The following is a 14,204-nucleotide window of genomic DNA, read 5'->3' as shown; positions in this document are numbered from 1 at the left end:
TATGTGCTTGTTCTTAAAAGACCGTCTAGTGACTGAATATAGCTTAGTTTTTCCTTCTTTAAAAATTTTCTTTGGGTTGGCAGGGTTTAAATATTTAAAGGAGTTTTTTCTTGACTGTGTTTTTTACATGTGAAAGAAAAAATTAGAGCTGATTTTATTTATACTTTTTTTTTTTTTTGCTTTTTTTAAAAAAAATCACATGATTAGAGAACTTGCCCCCTCATGGTTGGAGCTCATTGGTCATTTTTTTTCCATCAACGCTGAACGGTTTTGTTCATTCTTCCTACAGATATTTAATTAGTGTTAGTACCTACTGTGGACAAGATATTGTACAAGCTATGCTATGCCTTTTTTTTAAAAGCTAAAGATAATTTAATCTGTCTCTCTCCTTTCTCTTTCTCCCTTTTCCTCTCTCTCCACCTCCTCATCCTGGCTGTTACTCTTCAGTGAAGGAAACAAATCATCATGCTATTTTTATCATTACATCACAGATGCCTGCTTTTAATTAGTTGTCAAGCTAAAGTTGTGCAGTGTGCAGTAAATATTGGAATTTTTAAAACTTGTGTTTGATTTTGGAATATGTCATATGCTGACATTTTACATTAGAAGTCACAAACAGGCATGTGGAAACTTAAAAAAGAAAGCTATTCCTATCAATTGTATGTTTAATCCCATTAAAATAGACCACCATTACAGGAAGTAAATTTCCTGTCCCTGGAGGTTGCTGTTTAAGCAGTTCGCCTGTTTTGTTAGGGATATTGTAGAAAAACATTTTCTATTTTAAATAGTATTAATTTTTTTATTTACCAAGCAGTCATCAGTTAAAGGTAGAGGGAGGTGGCTCAGACACATACTATATGTAACACTGAGGAGCCAGTCAGTTATCAGAATTTATTCCAGATAACCTAGACTAGATAACCTAAACATTGAATGCATATTTTCTATACATTGCTGAGTGTAGTAAGAATGATGTGATATATATTTGTAACTTCTCTACTTGTGTTACAGAAAATAGAAATTATTGATGATGAAGAAAGTGACATGATAAGTAATTCTGAAGTAGAACAAGTAAACTCTTTCTTGGATTATAAGGTAGGTAATTTTAAATTATGAGTTTATTAAGAGAAGGTATTAAATGAGGCAGAATTTTACAATACCTATGTTACTCCATTTAATAAGTTAAGCATTCTAAGGCTCTGCATTAATTCTTTCTGGCTACTTGAATATCAGTCAGAGTGCTGGTTATTTTAATTATTGCTGTCGGGTTTAGGGGTTATGATCTTAGGCAAAGAGTTTGCTGAGTGGAGTAAGTATTGATGGTATATGGCAGGATGGAGGCAGTACTTGGTCGTGGCCAACATGAAATGTATGACAAAGCTTTTCTAAAGCCAATGTTCATTTTTAAATGATACTAAAAGGGATTTTTTTTTTCCAGTGGACTTTGCTAATTTTATCCTAAATTTTTACTTCTTCTGTAGACAATTTTTAAAAATATGATAATATAGCTGTTATAGAAGTTAATGAATATGAATACAGATGACCTTTTCTTAATGTCATTTGTTACTAAATTGAAAAGCTGCCTTTGACAGGGTGCTATACATATTATTTTATGAAATATGTATATAAGATATCAGTCTGTATGTCAATATGCTTTCTGCATAGATTTATAAAAGCTGTCCCTTTGATAATCATTATCCTATCTTACTAGGTAACTTTGGGAACTTCTGAAATTTTGGCCACACAGTCCTTTTCATACACAAAAGTTCTTGTTATGGAATGTCATTAGCGTTCAAAGCAGAGATTAGTAATGTTAAAATGTTAACAGAAAATAACATTTAATCAGAAAATACAACAGCTGTCATTTCCTCAAAAATCTTTTCAGTTTTACCATAATTGAAATGTATGCCATCCAACAGATTCTGTTTTCCAAATACTCATAACATGTCAAGCTTTAAAATATTGAATATTGTAAACACAGAAGGAAAATATCTTTTGAAACGTATTTCCTAGATGGTCAAAGAACATGATGAAATCCTATATTTTGACTGTATTTCCAACTAACAGAATTATAAGTTTGTTGGTTCTGAAATACAAGAGATTACGATAATCTCTCCTACACGGTCATATAATATTTCTAAATGCCCAGTTCAGGATTTCAATGTCTCTGCATGCCACAGCTTGGCACAGGTTGTGGAAACTACAGACGAAAGGACTGGATTGCACAGCTGTTAAGAGTGCTCCTCTTAGCACTCTCAAATATGTCAAAGAGGGTTGGGCCCAGGACTCAGAGGATTCTTTCCAAGACCTCTCCCCTCTTGGGTGGCAGTCTACTTGAAAAGGTTTGGCGCTAAAAACCAGAGTAGGGCAGGGCAGAGTGTCTAGTCCAGAAATGTTTGTTAATATTTTCACCGAACTCTAAAGAGCATTGTATTAATCCAGTGTTTTCCACTGTAATAAATTCTGTGGAAACAAAGGGGTCATTCACTACCCCATTAGGGATTTTTTTAAATATGCTTTATATAAGTGTCTCAGGCTTGGCAGTTCCATAAAGTTCTTTTTTTTAATCCTCAAAATTCAGCACTTATATAGAAAATATATCTTTTTGTAATCATGATTTTAAAATTTTTCAACTCACCTCACATGAACTTTGTTACTTCTAAGGGAAAGGTAAGCAAAACCTCATATAGCAGTTCTTGTTACTGATTTCAGGATGTTGGTTTTACAAAGCTCTACCAGTTTAGTAATTTATCTGTCTTCAGAGAAAATGTTGTACCCTAGTTATATACACATACTAGTGTTTCTTGTTTGGGGATGAAAACCACATTGTTGATATCTTAAGTACCATTATGCATCACTTAATGATGGGGATAAATTCTGAGAAATGCATTGTTAGGCAATTTTGTCATTGTGCAAAACATCATAGAGTGTACTTACACAAACCTAGATGTATATAGCCTACTACATACCTAGGGTATATGGTATAGCCTATTGCTTCTAGGCTACAAACCTGTACAGCGTGTCACTGTATTGAATACTGTAGGCAATTGGAACACAAATAAGTATTGTGTATCTAACCATAGAAAAGTTAATGCATTGTACTATGATGTTATGATGGCTACAACATCACTAGGTGATAGAAATTTTTCAGCTCCATTATAATTTTATGGGATGACTGTCATTATATGTGGCACATTGTTGACTGAAACGTTGTTATACAACACATGATGATATATTCATCGTAAACCTCCTGTGAGAAGAGACTTATTTGATTCACCTATGTGTTACCTGGTTGAGAGCCTGTCATATAATTGTTCAACTATAACTATAGTTATAGTAGTTGCTGAGTGAGTGAACAAATGACTTAATTTATCTTTGGAAATAATTTTAAAACTATTATGCAAGTACTCATTTATATAAAATCAGGAGCTGGATCATTGTATTTTTCCCCTACACTGAATTATACAGTCTCTCATTCTTGAGATTTCATGTAGCAAACAGAAAGAATGTTTCCAATGGTGCATTTGATAATTATTACTATGCAACCATCCATACTCATTTTGGTCATAGTGGAGTTTTTGACTGAGATACATCACTAGAAATCCATGTTCTTAGGAATTCTAAATAACACAAAATGTTTATGAGACACGTTGATGGGCTCAGTACCTGAGGCAAGAGTAACTGCATCATAAAATAGCACCTCAGACTTGGCAGTCATTAATAGCTTGCTCAGAGATCAAAGCTCTGGTCAATGTGGAAACTGGAGTTCTCCTTACTATCATCTTGATGAAGAACTAACAAAGCTTACTCAAAATGTAGGCAGGGTTTTAACAACAATAAAAATAAGATAGATCTTGTTTTATGATATTCAGTAACTGATGTTATGATACTAGTTCCTCTCACAAGCATTGATTTACTTAGAAAATCTTGAAAGTACACATAAATTACTGCCTGTTATCTAGGAAGTATTTAATAGGCTTGCAAAGCAGCTCTGTGAAGAAAATGTCTGCAATATTAAATTATCTTAAAGCTGTTTATATTTTTCAAACATTGCATAAATACTGAGGAGGAGAAATATTTGCATGAAGAATTAGAAGTCTGCATACCAAAAGATGCTTCATGACTTTTGCAAATGTGAATCAATGTTTCCTAATACACTTGAATGCAGCTAAGAAGGACTGTGCATTCAAACCAGATACTACTATAATGATAACGTATATCTCCTGTATTAAAAACGACTTCCTGGTCAGCACTTGACTAATACTACTGCTCCAACAATGAATACGAATAAAGCAAAGGCTTAAAATTAGTAAAATATATTATGACAGGAGCATGTTCAGGTAAAAAAAGTTTTTAACTAAGCTGATAAAATAAATGATATAGTAAACATGTTAATAGATTGAATATGATAAATACTACACCATCCTCTCAATTGAAACAACAAAAATATCCATGTAACCAATTAATTTTAATGTACTTTAATTTGGTTTTTTGAACAAATGCTCTTAAAAGTCCTGCTATGATTTTGAGACCAGTTTGCCAGATGCAAAGAATAGTCATAGCCTACTTCCATGTTTTTTGAAATGGTAACTGGCTGATTATTTTTTTAGAATAATTTTTACTTTTTAATGGTAAACTGACAAGTAAGAGGTGTGTATATTTATAGGGTACAAAATGCTGTTATGATTTATGAATACCAAGTGGATTAATTAAATCAAACTACATAACATATCCACCACCACAGATACCATATTTTGTGGTGAAAACATTTCAAATTTTCTCATAGTGATTTTGAAATGTACAATATATTATTATTATTTACCATATTCACCATTCATACAATTCAGCATATAAAAAATACTTTGTTGTTTGAAAAAACATGGAGAGAATTGGAGAACATTATGCTAAATGAAATAAGCCATTAACAAAAAGACTGCCATCACGTTCTCACTTAATGTGCGCAATCAAAAACAATCAAATTCAAACAAGCAGAGAGTAGAATGGTGGTTACCAAGGGCTTGTGGGAGGCTGGGAAATAAGGGAATGATGGTCAGAGGATACAAAGTGTCAGTTAGACAGAAGGAAGAGGTTTTGTTTCCCCCCTTTGGGATAGACTTTATTTTTAATCAGGTTACTTGATGCATAATTTTCATACAATAAAATTCATCTTCTTAAATATACAGTTAAATGAGTTTTGACAGGTGGACATAGTTGTGTAAACACCACCATAATTTGTTTATTCACCTGCTAATGAAGTCTTGAACTCCTTCTGGTTTGGGACTATTATAAATAAACCTGCTATGAATATTGATGTATAAGTCTTTTTATGACATGTGTTTTCATTTATCTTGGGTAAATACCTCAAAGTAGGATTGCTGAGTCTTACGTTAAGAAAGATTATGTTGAATTTCATAAGAAACTGCCAAAATATTTTCCAAAGTAGCTGTACCATTTTACACTTTCACCAATAATGTATGTATTAATAAACCAAAAATAAAATTGTAAGTCCCTCAACCATCTGAATGAACCCCCCCTCTTGGCCAAGGGCATTTCAAAGTTAACCTGAAAAATTAGTTCAGGCCATGATGGGAAGGGCGAGCTGGCCGTGCCTCATTATATCTTCCTCCCGTTTGGAATTACTGATAAAACAGATTCTTTAAGTCTGATAAGAAACACTTACAATCTATTCTCTCTGAAGCCTACTACCTGGAGCCTTCATCTGCAAGATAAAACTTTGGTCTCCACAACCCCTAATCATAACTCAGACGTTCCTTTCTGTTGATAACCCTTTCATGCAATTTCCAATGAGAAAATCTTTGAGTCTGTGTTTGACCTGGAAGCCTCTGCTTCCAATTGTCCCCCCTTTCTGAACCAAACCAATGTACAACTTACAAATATAGATCTATGCCTTGTGTCTTTCTAAAATGTATAAAATCAAGTGGTGGCCCAACCACCTTGGGCACATTTCTCAGGATCTCCTGAGGGTTGTGTTACAGGCCATTGGTCACTCATATTTGGCTCAGAATCAATCTCTTCAAGGATTTTATAGAGGTTGACACGTTTTGTCAACATGTATGAGACTTCTAATTGCTCCACATTCTTGTCAGCACTTGGTACTGTCAATCTCTTTAACTTTAACTATTGTAATATGTCAGTAGTAGTGTCTCTTTGGGGTTTTAATCTGTATTTCTTTAAGAACAAATGACATTAAGCATATTTTGACGTGCTTATTGGTTATTCAGATACCTTATTTGATGAAGAGTGTGTTCAAATATTTTGCTTTTTACTTTGTTGCTCATCTCATAATTGAGTTGTAACAGTTCTTCATGTATTCTGAATCCAAGTCCTTTGTCAGACATATGGTTTGAAAATATTTTCTCCCAATATGTGGTTTTATTTTTATTTTCTTTACAATATATTTTAAAGAGCAAAGTTGTTTTTTTGTATCGTTTTGTTTTGTTTGTTGACATAGGGTCTCACTGTCACCCAAGCTGAAGTGCAGTGGTACGATCATGGCTCACCACAACCTCAAACTCTTGGGCTCAAGCAGTCCTCTTGCTTCAGCTTCCTGAATAGCTGGGACTATAGTTGCATGCCACCACACCATACCATGTCAGGCTATATATATATATATTTTTGGTAGAGACAGGGTTTTGCTATGTTGCCCAGGCTGGTTTAAAACTCCTGACCTCATTTTATAAAATAGGTCTTTCTTGAGGCTAGGCACAATAATGCATCCCCGTAATACCAACACTTTGGGAGACTGATGTGGGAGGATCGCTTGAGACCAGGAGTTCAAGACCAGCCTGGGCAAAATAAGGAGACCCCATTTCTACAAAAAAGTTAAAAAATAATTAGCCACGGATGGTGGTACATACCTGTAGTCTAGCTACTGAGGTGAGAGGATCCCTTGAGCACAGTAGCTCAAGGTGGCAGTGAGCTATGATTGTACCACTGCACTCCAGTATGGGCAACAGAGCAAGTCCCTGTCTCTAAATAAAAAATAAATAAATAAAATTGATTTAACTAAATAAATTAAAATAAAAGTTTTCTTTTTTTTAAAGTTCCATAATTTTTGTGTTCTATTTAAGAAACTTTTTGCCTAACCCAAGGTAACAAAGATTTTCTCCTCTGTTTTCCTCTAAAAGTTTCAGTTTTATTATGCATTTTAGTTTTAGGTCTATGATCCATGTCTTGTTACACTTTGTCTATGATGTGAGGTAAGGGCCGATAACTTTTTTTTTGCATGTGGATTTACATTTGTTTAACCACTGTTTATTGAAAGACAATACTTTCTTTATCTATTGGGTGACCTCAGCACCTTTGTTGAAAATCAATCGACCATTTTTGTGGGGATTTATTTCTGGTCTGTATTTTTTTCCATTGGTTGATATGTCTATCCTTACGCAATACCATCCTTTCTTGATTACTGTGGCTTTCACAGTAAATCTATTCAGAGCACTTTCATGGCCATTATCTTATTTGAGTGTTATAGCCCTCAAAGCTAGAACTGTCGGGGATTACCAGTATAATAACCATTTTACTGATGAGTAAAGAGAGTCTCCCACCCAAGTTTACAGTTATCAGTAGACCTAGCACTAGAATACTCCCAAATATTAGTCCAGTTGTTTTACCTATACAACTAGCAAAAATAGTAAAGAGTAACTGATTCTTACACCAATAGTACACAGTGGTACATTTTCAGATTTCTTGGAATAACAGACTCCTACTTAATCTGTGGAGGCTCAGCAAAGAACTTAAGACAATCTTAGTAATTTCAGGCTCTTCTTGGTGCAAATTAACCATTTAAGTTCTGAGTAGTTGGCTTTCTGAATGGCAAATTCAACATTACTGTGTCTGCTATTGCTCTTTGGGTTAATTGGACTCTATCTATTCCTAATCTTTTTTTTTTTTTTTTTTTTGAGACAGTCTCACTCTTGTTGCCCAGGCTGCAGTGCAGCAGCACGATCTCTGCTCACTGCAACCTCTGCCCACCTCCAAGGTTCAAGTGATTCTTCTGCCTCAGCCTCCCAAGTAGCTTGGACTACAGGCACACACCACCATGCCCTACTAATTTTTGTATTTTTAGTAGAGACGGGGTTTCACCATGTTGGCCAGGCTGGTCTCAAACTTCTGACCTAAGGTGATCCACCCGCCTCGGCCTCCCAAAGTGCTGGGGTTACAGGTGTGAGCCACGCACCCAGCCTCTATTCTTAATCTTAATCTGAATGCCAATTAGGCTTGATATAGGAGGGGTCTTTCCAAGAAGGGAGCTGTTTTTTGGTTTTTCTCTTGCTGGAACTTATTGGATTGGTTTTTGATTTTATAAATTGTTTCCTATTAGTGATTTGCTTAAAAGGCATCCTGTGACTAACAGGATCATTTTCTTCCATGCTTTGTATTCCTTTATGTTAACATTTTGTTTTCTTTATTGTCCTAATTTGATGGTTTTTTAGAATTTTATTGTGCATCAAACATGTACAGTCCTGGGTTTACATAAGGTAATTGTATCATTTGATATTTTCTCTTTCAGAATGAAGAAGTCAAATTCATTGAAAATGAGCTAGAGATTCAAAAGCAAAAATACTTTAAACTTCAGACTTTTGTTAGAAGCTTGATATTAGCAATGAAAGCTGATGATAAGGAACAACAGCAGGTAAGTCCCAGGAAAGACTAGTAAGCTGCAATGTATCAAGTCAAAAAATGGTATGTCACACTTGGGTTCTTCATATGTTTTCATTTTTATACTTCATTTCTGCTTGGCATGGAGGAAATATTTGTTATTTCATGACCTTTGCAAAACAGTTTTCTTGAGAATAGATGCTCAGATTTTGTGTGCTCCTTCAGTGGAAAATCAAAATAATTGATTAACATGCTTTTAATTTCAGGTTAGTCTTTAGGTGAGGAAAATAACTTTAAAATTAATTTCAAAGAAATTTCTGAAAATGTTGATAGAAACTAGGCTACCCTAACTAGAGAGGCACATATTTTGGGACCCTTTGTGAATGAAAGAGTTAAAGCATTTCTTTGCCTCTCTTCTGGATCTTAATTTCCTGCCAACCTCCACTACAGTTCACAGATGTTTGGACATCTTCTATTCTGTAATGTGTTGCTCATCACTAAGAAAATATGAAATTACTTTGTGAAATTCTTTGTTTCCACAGTGCATCACTTACTTTTCCCAATTTAAGTATTTGAGTATTTGAATTTTTGACTCCAAAGATGAAATGTATTGTCTTTTGCATGTTGATGTGGGTTTTTGTTTACCAGTTCCTCCCAAATTACATTTTGTGTCTCATACATTCATGTGAGATCTATATAATAATTTGTTAAGCCTGCTAAAAAGTATAGAATTATAATAAATGTACCATGTAATATTAAATTATACCAAATTTTCATTTGAGCTATATGACATTATGCTGATTCGTTGTCACAGTTCTATAGGAGTAGTGTGAGACATAGGAGACATAGATAACCCTTGTTTAGGAAACAGTCTCAGAGGTTTTTATTCATCAAGGAATGTCAGGAGTACAAATATTCATCTCTTATATCAAAGAAAGACAGCATGTATGTAGCCCATCTCAGACATCCCTAAGGAAAAAGATTAAAGCCATAGCATCCCATAAGCCTCCTTTTTTTCCCCAAGAAATAGCCTTTATATATTTTACTGAAGTGCTGAACCACAAAATTGAAACTAATGAATTTACTCATGAGGCTCACACCAGCATGTATATTATGTGTCAAGTTTCAAGAATTTTACTCCCTGTACACCCTGTCACACACACAGACATCTCAAGACAGTAGCTTTCATTTACCTTTGCCAGCTTAATTTAAGCATATTGGTTTGTTATGTGAGTTATGTATATTCCATGACGTACTGAAAATGTGTTTATTTTTTAGAAACCTAAAATGCAGATTTTAAATGAATAGGGGAGGTAGTTTTGAACATGGTCCCAAGAGTACTGTAAGTTTTAAATAACTGTGAATAAACAAAATTGGGTACAAGCAGAGGAATAACTTAAAGTGTGGCTCTTGTTTTGAAAGTCATAGCATGGTTGTGAATTGAGAGTTATATGGCCAAGTAACTAGCAAGTTTCTGTGCCTCTTGACATCTAGGAATAGTACACAGACCCCATTTTATTTTCTAATTCTAACTTCATTCCTGGTTTGGTTCTTTTCCCAAGACCAATAACAAATGTAATTAATGTGCATTTTTATTTTTCTCTTCCTCTTCTTTCCCTCTGATTAAAGACTAATAAATTAGTATATGGACAAAAGTTGGCTGAAAGAGAACATGATTCAAAAATTGTAGTGAACTTCATAGCCAGTATAATCAGCACCAAATAGAAACTACTAATTTGTATAATTAAGAATGAGTATAATGAATCTCAGAATATGGTCACTAAATATAGAAGACACGAATAGTAGTCCAAAAAAGTTATCTAGGTAATCGCTTAAACTACTGATATTTACATCATGAAATATTTATAGGTTTATTTATGGAAGGAGTTAATTTTTATTCTACCTAATAAAAGACAACCACATGTCACTGGTTTTTAATTTTAAAAAAGATCTTCAGTTTTCTTCCATTAATCTTGATTTGTGTAAGTTGACTGAGATGTGTGGTCCACAGAATATTTTGGACCATTGAAGTAGTCCAGGGTTTACAAAATGTGATACTCTCTGACTGAAACACTAGATTACCCAAAGATTTTGTTGTTGTTGTTGTTTAAATCTATAGCCACTTTAAAATCAAAGTAATATTTTCAGCATTATACTTAGTCATTTGCTATGGTCTTGCTTCCCCTGATAATTCACTGTGTGTTCCTAGCCAGATCAATTGCGTTTCTTGAACTTCAATTTCTCCACTTTGCAAGTGGGATAAGAATGATTAATACTACAGAACTTGATATTCATACCATAGGGTCTAGAATAAGTGTTATAGATCTGAGCATATGGAAAATGCTTTAATCTCTTGGGAAAAATGACAGTAGGTCAGACCCTGAGGATAGTTGTCATTTATGAAACATTTGTAATAAAGAAAGTTAATTGTATTCACGTTAGTATCTGTGAAAAAGGCAGTTCCAACAATTGTTATAATCCAAAGATTTTTTTCAGTTGCAAATCTAGTAAGATATTGAAAGAAGAATTTTAAAGTGGACCACATGTATTAGTTGTGCCCTATGCTGCCTCAGATATTAAAATTTTTATATTTTTTTACTGCACTCATTTTACTCAGTCAACTACTTATAATGCAGTAACAAAGAAATAAATAATAATGCTTCTTTGATTTGTAATCTCCCCACTAGAAATTAGAAATTAGAATATCATGAAATCTTATTCTCTTGACTTTCTAAGAACATGTTCAGTCAATGTTAATTTGAATACTTTCTCCTCTTTAATATGGCATCTTCAGAATTGCAAAGCGAGTTAAATCCAGTGATGCATTTCATATAGACTGATCAGCCAATGTCAGAAAAGACCCCACTGCACTGGGACTGGGTTAGTGGTAAAACACTTTTCTAGGAGAAAATGGCTCCGTGTCCTATTACTGCAATCTAGCCACTTAGAAAGCAGGCATTACCTTTAAGTTAGTTTACTGTGTATATACTCTCAGTTCCAGCAATAAATTAATGAGAAATTCAATTTTATAAAATAAATAATAACAGCTAGTCTGCCAGATAGGGGTTAGTCTTCCCTTACATAGCCTGATAAAAATGAGAATGTTTTGATCTTGCCCCTGTGCTACAAGGCAGGAAGTATAGGATTTGCAGCTGCCACTTATTTTAATAAAGAGAATGAGTGCATACTGTCTTATTTCAACAGTGGATTTCATATATTCTCCAACATGCCCTTTCTGTTCCTTAATTGGCTAGTGACAAGCTTTCATTTCTTCCTGTTCCCTTGGTCCTTATTTACCACTGCACCCAAAGCCCACATTACAAGTAATACTGTCTAAAAATTGCCAGATATGCTACATTATTCTTAGTATTGGAAGCAGCAAATCAATCATTAAGTTCAAAATTCCTCATGGTCAAGTGAACATTAGCATTGTCAGCTGCGTAAAACTTGATTAATCATTTATTTCTTTAGAATGGGTGCATGTTCTACAACTTCAGATAAAACAATTAGACCATGACAAAGCTTATTTCATCATTATTGGATTATCCTTATTACTCAAGCAGACAAATGAGTAGCCCTCCAGATACATCATTACTACAGATAGATCCACTGATTCAGCTGTGCCCTGGTGGGTGCTTGGCCATCTGTAGGTATGAACATAGCCTTAGGAAAGAAAAAATAAAATTACTTGGTCTTTTCAAGTTGTTAAAATTTAGTCTAAAGTAAAATAGCTGGAGGTTTTTCCTAACTACTAAGTTCTTTCTCCCACTGAAGAACAAAATAGTCTTTTGTTAAATGCAGTCTTCTACAAAGGACAGCATAACTGGCATGAATATTTTAACAAAGAACGCAATTTTAAATCCCTTAAACAGTGATCAATGCACACTCAAAACTAGTATGAAAATCACTAACCTCAAACACTTCAAAGCACTTGGTTCAGAAGAGTTGCTCATTTCCCTCCTAATATCCCCTTTGTACAGGTTCCACTCTACAGAATTCACACTTTCAACATCTAGAATTTTGTTACCTTCTGAATAATGTATGAAGAATTTTTCTTTTAGGTAAGGTATTGTCTAAGATCCTGAAATATAAATTATTCTTTAAATCCATAAGGATAATTCACCATGAGAGGACTACAACTATTAATATAAATTGGAAAACAATCTATCCACATACTAATCCAAAAGTATTATTTTTTTTTATTCAGGCACTGCTGTCAGATTTACCTCCTGAATTAGAAGAAATGGATTTCAATCATGCCTCGCTGGAGCCTGATGATACCTCATTCAGTGTATCTTCTTTGTCAGAGAAAAATGTCTCAGAAAGTTTGTGATTTCAGTTGGAGGGAATATATGATACAGTCTTTTGGCTTCGTAACAGGTGTGCATTTCAAGATAACTGCATTCTGTTGCCCTGGTATTCTTTAGTTGGGAAAACACATTGTTGAAACAGACGTATTCTGTGAAGAATGTACAAGATATAATGGCTACAGTGCAAAAAAAATGTAGGTGAAATTTAAAAGCATTGTTTGAGAGAGTATTTTTTTAACTGATGGAACTCTGGAAAAAAAATTATATTTAAGTTTCAGCAGTTTAACCCTGAAATTCATTATGTCTAATTTCTAACCAGAGACAAAATAACTAAAGACATTTCAGCATTGCTTATCAAGTTGCTACAGCTTGATTAGTCTTGTTTTTGTAGCCATTACATCTTCTTTCTTCTTCTCTCCTTTTCCTATCATCCACTTACACTTTTTCTCAGGAAAGTGGACTGAACATTTAAAACAAAACTTTAAAAAATTATTTAACTCATTATTTAATGAGTTCTCTGATTTAGTTTTTAACCCCTATGAAAATTCGACTTAAACTAATGACTGAAAATTGAAATGATTACAGGTATGTAATTGTAAATTGCTGGTGTTCTTCTATTATCTAACCCAAATATTTGTGTGGGGGTGGGGAAGCACAATGGAAAGGTAATTTAACCAACATAACGTCAAATAAATTACGAAGTGTACAGAAACAAAATGTTGTCAAAATTAGTCTTGATGGGGATTCTTCATTACTACAAATGACAAGTATTGATACGATTGACATTCCAGTAGTAAATTTGTATAACTGGGTTAGATGAAGTGTTACACAAATATTTTAAATTTATCACCATCTTTATAATTCTTTTTTAGTTCTTACATGTTATGAAACAGGAAGTCAAGGTAAGCTGCTGAGATTTTTTAAAAATTTAGTCATTTAGCTTTGCCACAAAATTTACCTCATTTCCATATGAGGCCTGTACAGAGCCATCAGCCAAGGATAGTATTCAAAAAGAGTTATACTACTTTGGTTGTAAATCACAGTCTTCTGAATTCCATGAATACTATTCTATGAGTACACACCTAAAATGGGCAAGCTACCCAGTTTTCTATTAGTAGGTACCAGATGGCAACACACTGTAGACTGTTCTTTGTAGTTCTTCCTTTCTGGAGTACCAGATGGTATTACCAAGACCCATAGAAGAAAAAATGTCAGTTTCTCCCTAAGCCCACAGTGTCATATATTTGTGACTTGGCAGTGTGCAATTGTGTTGCA

General features: G+C 34.0%; 1 protein-coding gene across 4 annotated transcripts in view; it reads left to right on the top strand.

Annotated features, from left to right (window-relative positions):
- HDX (highly divergent homeobox) overlaps positions 1 to 13,646 on the top strand; it is a 180,311-nt gene extending 166,665 nt beyond the window's left edge. For all 4 annotated transcript variants that reach the window (XM_055375429.2, XM_004064455.5, XM_063703272.1 and 1 more), the window contains 3 exons: positions 1,009 to 1,092; positions 8,531 to 8,653; positions 12,827 to 13,646. In XM_055375429.2, coding sequence (XP_055231404.1) covers positions 1,009 to 1,092; positions 8,531 to 8,653; positions 12,827 to 12,952 — 333 coding nt within the window. In that variant the 3' untranslated portion in view covers positions 12,953 to 13,646. The remainder of the gene's footprint in view (positions 1 to 1,008; positions 1,093 to 8,530; positions 8,654 to 12,826) is intronic.
- Positions 13,647 to 14,204: the final 558 nt, after the last annotated feature.

The sequence above is a fragment of the Gorilla gorilla genome, chromosome X, assembly GCF_029281585.2.
Source record: "Gorilla gorilla gorilla isolate KB3781 chromosome X, NHGRI_mGorGor1-v2.1_pri, whole genome shotgun sequence".
Taxonomy (NCBI): Eukaryota; Metazoa; Chordata; class Mammalia; order Primates; family Hominidae; genus Gorilla; species Gorilla gorilla.
Note: the sequence above shows the minus strand (reverse complement) of the source record. Positions and strands in the feature narration are given on the sequence as shown.